The following is a 10,949-nucleotide window of genomic DNA, read 5'->3' on the forward strand; positions in this document are numbered from 1 at the left end:
TTCCAACATATATCCCAAATAAAATTATAGTTTTACCCTTTAAAAATTAAATTTTTTAAACTTATATTCTCAATTATAAAATTGATTAATTTAAGTTATTTTAATTAAATATTTTGATATGACTTTGATCATGATTATATTTTGATTGCTTGAGTGAATTTAGATTTGATCAATTAAGTCTTGATCAAATTCGAAAAAAAAATCAAATTTTGATCCATTTTTAAATGGTTAACCCAAATTTATGAGCCTGATTTGAATAATTAATCCAATTCTAGACTTATCCAATAAAAAAGGATTAACTAATATAAGAGTTTCGTACAAAATTAAAAATATAAATTATAATTTTTCTTTATAATTTTTTCATATGACATATTGATAATATTTTATATATACTAGATACAAATTTAATTATTATTTTTAAACATTTATTTTATTATTCACATACATATATTTACAATTATAAAATAATATTTATTTTTTACATAAAAACATGATTTATGATTTATCATGATTATATTTGTTAATAAATTTTTTATTATGCTGATTAATATTTAATAATTATTATGATTATTGTTTTATTATTACAAGACCATCCTATCCTTTGCCTCTCTAAACTTCTCTTCTTTTCCTTCTCCATAGCATCAAAAGGAACAAGAAGAAAGAAAGGAAACCGACCTCTGGTTTCAACCCATCTACCCATTTGATGCTCCATCTGATATCTGTGATCTCTGCAACCACTGCTTTGGAAGCACGTAAAAGCCAGCATCTGAGAAGACAGTTGAATAGGGAGGAGGCAAGGCATATTGGACAAGGAAAAGAAGAGCAAGAGACTTGTAACAAAGCAACTCTCATATACATCCCATATACATATGGATCTGAATAATCGAAAAAAGAATCCAACTTGCTGTCGTCCGTTGTGCTAATCAAATTGGAGTAGGGATAAAGACTAACTTTGCAACATCCCATATACATATGAATGTTGATAGGGGGTAATAGATTTTTCTCTCCCATCTACTCCAAATACCCCAATCTCACACTTGGGACAGAGAACAGATAGACCACCAAAGCACCAATAGATTTGTCTCTCCCCTCTACTCCAAATACCCCTCCACTATTTTAGGATTTTGGCCCGTGTCACCGTTAACTAAACTAACTTGAGTATTAGATGGATATCAGACTAATCTCGGTAACAGTCTTTACTTAAGAAAAATAGCAAAGACCTCTATAGTCACTTGTACCCTCTCAATTTTCATGTTGATAGATGATTCTCGAACTGTATCAAGATTTGAAATCTGAATTCGGATTGACAACTTCTGGGCAAACAAATCTATTTCATTCTCAAACTCTCAGTTTGAGTGATTGAGGTTTGTATTCTCACTACGGAAACAGTGACCAAGTTCTGGTGACAATTTCAAATCACAACTATCAGCAAAAGCAGCATTTACTCTAAGCATCTGATCACAGAATGCAATAATGGAGGATGAATGTATAACAATGACTCACCTTGATGATATTTTTCTGCCCTTCTATTCTGCAACTTGCTACAGAGAAGACAACAAATCAAAGTCAATAAGAGTAGCCAGTGGAAAGAGTATGACACAAATTCAACACATTGACACAAAGAAACACATCAATTTGTCATGGAAGAATGTATAAAACTACCTCCCCAATCCGGTTGACTAATCCATGCATTCCAAGCATGATACAAATTCACTCTTCAAGGATCCAGATATTTAACACTTTCCAAGCATCATACCTTTATAATTACTCCAGAAATCAGAAAAAAAAGAAGCTTTGATCTCCCGTAAGTGGATCTCAGCTGATGCAGATCTTTCTTCTTGCCAAGTTCCTACAATTACAAACACAATAAACTTGTAAAATCGTGTTGAGTTGCTAGGAAATGTGAAAGGCGATTATACGACACTCAACAGTAAGGTCATGACCATTTTACTGCATTATACATGTAAATTCAGGTAAATTGATCAACTTAAACAGCTTCACATGTTCATTGGGACATCGATCACAAATTGGCATTGGTACTAGCAATTCAATCACCTAAGATGAAATGCCAAAACTTGAAAGTAAAATAACCACAGGATTTGCATCATTCGGCTGATCAAAATTTTCAATCGCACACAGTAAGCAAAGATATCAGTATGGTAGACATCAGATACACAATGTCATGTTGCACCGCCGGTATTCCACCCCATTATGAATTTCCATGGTTTGACAAGTTCCACAAAAGACTTATGATGATTTTTTTTTCACAGGTGACAATAGAGGCCCTACCAATGCCATGGAGGGGTTCATTGGTGCTGCAAGTCCAGGACTGTCTGCCAGGAAGACAAGCAATTCACCAAAGTGCATGAACAGTGTCAATCTATTACATGCATAGAAGTGCCAGGATAGAAGGCATACTGGAACATAATATAACACAAAATACTCATTGCCACAAGCAATAACCTATGCTGTCCTATGAAACTGGCTCTTTACTGGCAATGAAGTATTGACAGCAACAATCCCATACTCAAGCATAATCAGGAAAAGGCATGGCATGCTCATCATGGATGCACGTGCTGTTTCACATGAATATAACTAACTCAAACTTGGTATCTGAAGAAATTTTTCAAAAAAATAAAAACAGAATTCAGACGTCTTAGCACAGCTCATACATCGATCATATCTAATATGATATACCCAATCCGTATCAATAGCATCCAGGGACAACCTGATTTTTTACTGATTTCTTAGCCTTATCCCAGAATGGTGAAAAATCACCTGAATAAACTGAACTTGGCCAGAATTGGCCCATTCTTTTCAATTTTGGTAGATTTGATAACCTTGAAATGATTTTAGAAAAAATGAAGAGGAAAGGGAGGAGGCCAATGGTCAGTTGGTCACCACAAGCACAATAATAGGAGGGCATGTGCAGGAAAGTCAAAGAAAGGGAAGAAAAAGACATCACTATGATCGTGAAACAAGGAAAAACATGCATCTGCAATTGTATTCACCACTCAATGCAGCATTTACAATTAGACATCCCCCACCAGTATTGCAATGTTCATTGTCTACCACCACATGATATGGAGAGAAAAGGGTAAGAGAAAAAGGAAAGATAGAGAGTAACACTTCTTAATGAATAGGAATGTCATCATAAAATCATGTGAAAGCTCTCTTTAGGTGGAGTCCTTTAGGTGTCTTTGCATTGTCTAACAATTCACCCACAAAATTTATCAGGGACGACTTAAGACCATACACCTATTTCTATATTAAAAGATACAAGTAGACAACTTCTAGATCTTCTTGCATTGCATATATACTATAATTTTTGAAAAGTAAATAGTTTGTACTACAATAATATCTTTGTATAATATAATTAATATTATTTCTAAAAAACATATCAATGTTCTACTTAATAAAAATATTATCTGTTATGATTTTATTGTTACCATTGCTAATTTCACAATAGCAAAAGCTCGTGCACTGGGTAATAATTTTCAATCCATTATGCTTTCCAAAGTTAAATATCTTCTGGAATAAGCAGGAAAATCTTATAATATTTCACAATTTTTATGGTTTTTTATTATAACTTTTTTTGTTGACCTACTTTGCTGTTTAAGCCTACCAATCCAATCCAACCGATCCCTCCAATCCAACCAATTGCACCAAACTGATGTAAACTCTGGTTCTAATATTTGGATTACTGCACACTAGCTCCTGACATTAGGTCATTCTTGCCAACAGCAACCATGTGAGCAAATTTGACTGATTCATCATGTGAATAACCACAATAATCCAATTAGGAAAAGAATTTGCCTTTTATGACCTTCAAGTGAGGTATAATAACTACCTGCTTCAACGATTTATTATTGAATATAATGAGAGACATAATTGATAGAGAAATCCAGACTCAACTATGGTACATGACTAAAGAACCTTATCTCTTTAAGCTAGTCCATGGACAAAAGATCCATTTCTTAATCATCAGATGGAAATTTGTTGAAGCAAGTAACAGCATAAAGCATTGTTGAAAGGCAACAATAATACTCCAAAGGACACTATAAAGCTACAATCCCTTTGTATGCATTGGTTGGGGTCATCCTAACACCCACTAGATCAAGAGAGGTCGGTATGGTTTTTCCAAATGGAACATGATGGATGAAAAACCAATCATATTAATTTTTCAGCATATTTTCATTATAAATATGTGCTGGGAGCAGATACTTGAAGTCCTTATTATTGGCTTTCATTAAGAGATATTTGGCATTACTCATGATTTGTGTCATTCTACTTATAAAATTAAGACCTTATAAATTCTTGTTAGAAAAACTGTTTGGCAAAGTTTCTTTCGATTGAAGTTCTTAGAAAGTATTTAACAAAAGTTTCCCTATTTTCAGAAGTAGAAACTTTCTCCTTCTGAAACTTCTAAAAGAAGAAAAAAGGTAACCATCAAACTTTTTTTATTAGGAAAGGAATTCATGAATTTCACGAAGTTTGGTCTGAACACCTATTGATACTGATGATGAGGATGAGATGGATAAAAATAATATGTCCCATTCATTTGGGACATCGAATATAAGGGAGTGAGTGGTTATTTGTGTCACTCCATATTTTTTAAATTTATTTTCTTTATTAATTTTTTAATCATTTATCAGAGTATTCCACAGTCCCCACCAAAAAAACAAATTAATTTTTTTCCCATTCAAGAGGTCAGCAAGTTATCTACAGACAATTACAGAAAAAAAGGTTGCCAACATGTTTAACTTCCTTCAACCCATTTATAAATGGGTGATGAGTTAGGGATAGCAGATATAGACTGGAGCTACTTTGGAGTTTGTACCAAACACCAACCGACCAGTCTTGTCGCCGACCCTAGTAAAAAATGTGATCTTTGCTATTTATAAAGAGAAAACGAGAGAAAAGAGTGAAAAGGACTTCCAAATGGAGTGTGTCACATACCTAGAATTTCTCACACAGCCCAACTCGTTGGGAACAGAAAAGTGCACAATCGACCAAATTTGACATGCCATACAATACAGTTACATATCCACTCTGCAAGCGTGTCTAGATGTTCTTTATAGCTGAGCAAGTTCATGTGGTTTGTCTATAACTGCTCTAAATATAATCTCTGCTCTCTTCTTCTTGTCATCCTTCTCATCGTACTTGAGAGACCATGAATCCTTATCAGCAATCAAAGTGTCAGAAGGGAGTGATGCTGCTACAGATTTCTTGACAGTCCCAACCTTAAAATTCACTGTAGGCCTGATTCCATGAAGAAGCTTTCTCTCATTAGTATTGAAGTCGAGAGAACCAACCTTTGCCGCCTTGATGACAGGGACAAAAGTCTCAAGAACAGACAACCTCTTGCCAGCATACGCTTTCAGTGGACTGGCAATTTCAGATACTTCTTTCTCACCATATGGTAAAGGTGAGGCCAGAAAAGGATTGTTATTAACCTGATTGCCATTCCCAACATGGCCATCTTTGGTTGGACGAAACCCAGCTGTCCTGTTGCAGGCAAGCCGCTGTTGTAAGCTTAACAAAGACCTCTCAGCCTTCTTCCGCCGCTTTGCTAGTTCAACCATGTCTGCTTTGACATCAGTGTCCCTGTTGTTCCAAACTGGTGTGTGGACATAGGTGTGAGGATCAGGAAGCCTTGGAAGCCAGTTAGGTATGTGCTCTCCCGGCGGTTCCTCCCCAGCCTGAACAAAGCTAGGTGCAGGCTTGGGCATTCGAGATACAGGGAATCTAGGAATGGGCTGAACAAATGGGATTTCCTCTTCTGTGCTTACAAACTGGGTGATCTCTCGAACTACACCAGTATTCACTAGGCAACGGTGAACACCAGATGCACCAGAAAACCCTCTCCACGAGTCCAAATCCTGTATTCCCTGGATGACATCAAACACATTGCAATCCGCTCTTCCAGCCAAATTGGCATAAAAATTGGCACTTTTGCCTAGATCGCAAATGTACCGGACGGCAACCTCTGCAAGAGCGTCAATCGCAGAGCGACGGGAGTAGTGAAACCCGGTCGACTCACAAAGCTGGGCAACTGCGATCTTGGCGATGGCATGGCCAAAATCGTCACCTCCTGACAGCCGACTCTTCTTCGAGCTGATCTGTTGACCCCTTCCACTATTCTTTCTTCCATCGCTCATATTCGATCGATCATATTACCAGCGCCAAAACAAGGGTTCGCCCAATCTCCGCCACTCCTAGTTCATCCGCCGCGCCGCAGTACAACGCACAGCAGAATTCTATAAGCTGGCGAAGGCGTCCGGAGTTACAAAGCGGCTCCTCAATGAATCTCGACAGGTTTTGAGATCGGGAAAAAGAACTAATTAAACGCAAGAAGAACAAAATCTAGGTTTGCGAAAGGAAGGAATCGACGGCAACGGATAAAAAATACAACAGAATATGAGGAAGGGAAGACTCAGCAAAAGAAACCCCTCGATAAACCCTAAATTTCGAGAAGCAAGAGGGAAGGATCGAAGGATTTCAGATGGGTCGATGGGGTAGTTTTATCCATGCGATGAACACACGTGGCGAGCATACATTGGCGAAGGTTTCTAGGTCGAATGTGTAGGGGTGCGGGTAATGCTGTTCCGGCGGAGCAGTGGATCTCAGGGCCGTGGAGTGGGGCCCGCCTCCGCGTGGTCTCGATTGGGTGTCTCACGGACACGTTTTCAGCACGTAACACATCGACACAGGCGTCCCATGGCCAACCCTCTGCCTCACATCAACGTCACCGTATGTTACGTGTCTTTATGCGAATCGTCATAACTAGTGCTTGGTGTTCAGTGTAACGCATCAGTACTGCTTCGCGTCACATGGCTTCCCCGTATGTAAGATTTCCCTTTCCGCCGTTGGATTTTAAGACGTATCAATCACGAGTTGATCGCGCTCACGATTTTTGGCGCAGTGCTGCTGAGGCAAAAAACCTCGACAGCCAGGAAAAGCGAACCAAAAACCCTAAACCTAGAGCGAGCAATATCGATGGCGAAATCGTCGACGTCCATGGAGAAGCTTAAGGGATTCTTGAGTTCTCAGATCAGTGACGAGGAGAAGTGGGCTCTGAATTCGGTAAATCTCCCTTTGTTATGTTTCTTCTGAGTTCCCGTGGTATAATGGGATTCAGAAATCTTCAAAGGTTAATGCTTCATTTGATCCTTGTGATTGTTTGCTTAAGTTATTCTCTTCTGCCCTCCTTTATTGTTTGATGATCATCGGATTTATTCTCTTACCACGAAGTGGTTGTTGAGCTGATTATTTGAACCGTTAAAGCAAATCTTTTTTCTGTACATGCTCCGTTGCAAGAAATACTAGATAGCAAGAATACAGTGTTTGGTCGTTTAAAGCCCAAATCTTGGAGGTTTTATGCCGGTAAATCTGCTAGTTATATCATCTCTCGATTGATAAAGTATTACCTACTAAAATTTGGAGAGCAGTTATAACTTTATGAACTTAAGGTGCTAGTGGTAGTGTTCAATTATAAAAGCGAGCATATTATTGGCGAGAAATTAGTTTGGAGTTCTTTAAAGAGTGATCAAGTTAATGCTCTTATCTGAAGAATTAGGGTATTAAGTTCTGCAATTTGCTTTATGATTTGAATCAATTGATTTTTTTTTTTTTTTGTTGAAGAGGACATATTAACTGCTGCAGTTTGCTCCATTATTTGCTTTCTTGTATTGGATATTATTGGTAAATATTAAATGCCAAAAGATCTAAATATACTCGTATGGCTGCTTTAGCAAATTATTTGACAATTATGTACTTTCTTTGCGAATTCATGACTGCATTGTGTTTTTGGAGCTTACCGGTTCGACATATGGGTGGCAGGTTTGACTAGAAGTTGATGATAGTGCCCTATAACATTGTAGGTGTTATGCTGAATCCATAAACCTTGTGCATCTTTCAGGAGTTTTGCAGGAAAGAAGTAAACTGGTTGTCTTCTTGTTTTATATGAGTTCTCCCCTTAATTTCTTGTGCCTTGCTACGCCAGAGATGTAACTTGTTGTAAATCCTGTAGTTTATTTTAACATATTATCCCTTAGGTATTAGATATTTAGAAATTGATCTCTTGTATTTCTTATGTCTTGACCCTAAAAATCCCTCAAAAAATTATTCAGGGCTTGTGCGGCTTACATGTGATGTGCAGTAGCTGAATATTCAGATAAATAGCTGTTTACATTACCTATGCATTTTTTCATGTATTATATTATCCTTCAATCACCCAGATAATTCATGCCTAGAATTTTTACAGCAATTGAAGTAAAAAACAAGCTACCAAAACAAAGGGGATGATAGAAGAAAGAAAACAAAATTAAATCATGCAGCCTCTTCTTTTCTTTCTTTTTTCCATCATCTTAGTCCTCCACTCCCTCAAAACTCTTCCTTTGCTTCTTCCCACCACTTTTAATTTGCTTCTTTCTTTCTCTTGGTCTTTTTTTTTAAATATCCTCTATTCCCAGTCTTGCTTTTCTGCAAAGCTACTCCTCGTTCTTTATTTCTTCGGTTTTTGCAGTCTTGCTTTTGTACTTCATTAATTGATTAAGCCACTACAAAAACTTGAGAAATGGATATCTGCTGAGGCACTTTTTTCTTCGCTCTAAAAGGAGTTTCCATGATCTTTTTTTCTGCCAGTGTCTCATGTCCTTTGATGCAATGGAATTGGCTGTGACTTATGTAACACTGCTAATTTTGGTGGTAGCTTGCTTGGCTAGATTAAACAAATTGTTGACCTCATAATTTTCAAGATGACATTTGAGGGAAAAATTGTCCACCTGTCTGCTCAGCAAATGGCCAGCACCTTTCTCGTAGTGGGCATTCTAACCTTCTAGCGTCATCAATATTTTTGTATTACTAAATATAAACAATATCAAATTATCTTAGTTGCTACTTTTTAATGCTTTCTAGTAATCAAGATGATGTTTTATGTGTGGTAGGTTCTTTCCGGAGTCATAAATGCATGGTCTAATATGGATATGATGTGAATGTAACATCTGCATAACTGAGAAACTAGCAAATACTATTGCAACACAACTTAAATGGCACATACCTTTTTTTTTGTTGTCTTTTACTAATATCGGTACCTTTACTTTTTTATTATTTAACAGTTTTGTATAATTGGAGTGGAAAGTGAATTTTGTATTGTTCATTTTTTACCTGTTCGCTTATGGTAGTCAATCATTTATAATATTCTTGTGTTAACAGCCTTCCAGCTTCATACTAGATTTTTCATTTACCCACTTAACTTTGTTACAGAAGCTGCTACGTGCTGCCGGGCTGTTTGCTGCATCTATAGTTCTAATGCGCAACTTTGGAGATCTTATGGCTATCTAAAGCTGAAGTAGTGGATTGTATTTCTTTTATATACTTAAATGTTATTTAGGATGTTTTGCTTCCCATCTTGTTAGCGGATTGTAATTCTTCTTTTATATACTTAAATGTTATTTCAGATGTTTTGCTTGCAGTTTATGTCATAAGCTGCATATGCTTTTCAGGTATCACGTTCATATGGCATTTGGTACAGTAGCATGGTTTGCTTGCCTATTAAATCATTCTTGCCGGCCTTTTTTGGTTCTTACTAATATTATCTTGCCCCGGTCTGGGTTCTTTTGCTGTGCCATTAACATGTAAGTTATTATCATCCCAAAAGACTCAATTTAGGGCTACTTTACTTGCCGGTTGTTGTAAATGAAGTGAGAAAATGAGTTTAAAGCTTTTCAAATTGTAGTTTTGAGTTTTACAATGTAATATCGCAATAATGGTGGGTTGAATTGTGTCTCAAATTTGAGAAAAAAATGTATGGTTGTTTTGCTTGCTTCTGGAAATGATGACAAGATGTAACTTTTAAGGCATGTCATCTCTGGTAACATGATGTTTGAATTACAGAATCACAATACTGTGGTGTTTGAAATGAATTATGCATGCTGAAAGCTAGCTCTTATATTTTTTGCCCCTTTTCTCATAATTTGTTCTATTCATCCTGATGAATAAGGAATAAAAATAAGATTCAGTACATGAAACTTCTATTTGAGAGTCAATATATATAAATCTTATTTTAAATAGTGTATATATGTGATAGATTTAACCTTAGATTTTTTTTTGTTGTGTGATTATTTAGAGCTTGTAAAATTTATCTTTGTATTTGTTTATCCGTAACTATACGTAGATTATAGGAACCAACCAATATTGCAAGTGGGTTTTGCAAAATGAGAGGTAGAGAAAAACATAGGTCTTGACTCAATCTCAATGTGGGAGTCAATTTTCAAGTTAAAATAAAGAAAAAAAACTGAAAATGAATCATTCAGAGCATTTCATGTCACCCTACAGTATCAAATCATCAATCTGGCTGCATGCCCACACCTCCCTGCGTAATTTTTGGTTTGTGTTGGAAGGGACATCATTAGATCTCAAATCTACTGGATATTATCCTTTGCTTGCAAGGCAAGTGAAGGTGAAGGTGAAGGTGAAGGTGAAGAAGAAGGTGAATCCTCATCCTTACGACTACAAGTACGTAACTTGAGTCCAGATGAACTCTGCTACCCTACTCAATGCTCGACTACTCTTATATCAATTTCGGTCATCTACCAAACTCTAAGATCCATTTATCTACGTAATACATTGAATATTATCATTTGTCCATATGATGAACATTTCCTCGTGCCATGGTGTTCTCTCTCTTCTTCTTGCATGCATTGTCTTCCCACACGTGTTATCAGACCATCCGACCGGATAAAAGTTACTACAAGCTTGAGTTCCACTCCCTGTCCTCCTTGCATGCATTTACTGCCGAGGAGCCCCATCTGTTCATAGGTCTCTCGCCATGCTGTTTAAAGCCCATCACCTCCTCTCTCTCTCTCTCTCTCTCCTCTTCCTTTCTTCTCCTTCTCTTGGATCATAGCGACGCTCTTTCTTGATGATCTCCTGCGGCCGAGAGAGCC

At 37.0% G+C, this 10,949-nt stretch overlaps 1 protein-coding gene and 1 long non-coding RNA gene across 5 annotated transcripts; one reads left to right on the forward strand and one right to left on the reverse strand.

The window, feature by feature from the left end:
* Nucleotides 1–892: 892 nt before the first annotated feature.
* Nucleotides 893–6,476, reverse strand: LOC135597022 (transcription initiation factor TFIID subunit 8-like). 4 transcript variants are annotated; one of them, XM_065089409.1, is made up of 4 exons: nt 4,960–6,476; nt 1,757–1,849; nt 1,504–1,541; nt 893–1,399 (listed from the first exon to the last, which is right to left on the reverse strand). In XM_065089409.1, exon 1 carries the CDS (start codon nt 6,159–6,161, stop codon nt 5,076–5,078), a length of 1,086 nt encoding a protein of 361 aa, XP_064945481.1. In that variant the 5' UTR covers nt 6,162–6,476; the 3' UTR covers nt 893–1,399; nt 1,504–1,541; nt 1,757–1,849; nt 4,960–5,075. The 4 variants fall into 4 exon arrangements, with proteins under 4 accessions (XP_064945481.1, XP_064945479.1, XP_064945480.1 ...); XM_065089407.1 differs by having other exon boundaries at nt 1,663–1,849; XM_065089408.1 differs by having other exon boundaries at nt 893–1,541.
* Nucleotides 6,477–6,897: 421 nt separating this feature from the next.
* On the forward strand, nt 6,898–9,532 carry LOC135597024 (uncharacterized). The gene is made up of 2 exons (XR_010481091.1): nt 6,898–7,086; nt 9,271–9,532. It is a non-coding gene; the product is annotated as an uncharacterized LOC135597024 (long non-coding RNA).
* The last annotated feature ends 1,417 nt before the right edge of the window (nt 9,533–10,949 follow it).

This window comes from Musa acuminata, chromosome BXJ1-11, assembly GCF_036884655.1.
Source record: "Musa acuminata AAA Group cultivar baxijiao chromosome BXJ1-11, Cavendish_Baxijiao_AAA, whole genome shotgun sequence".
Lineage (NCBI taxonomy): Eukaryota > Viridiplantae > Streptophyta > Magnoliopsida > Zingiberales > Musaceae > Musa > Musa acuminata.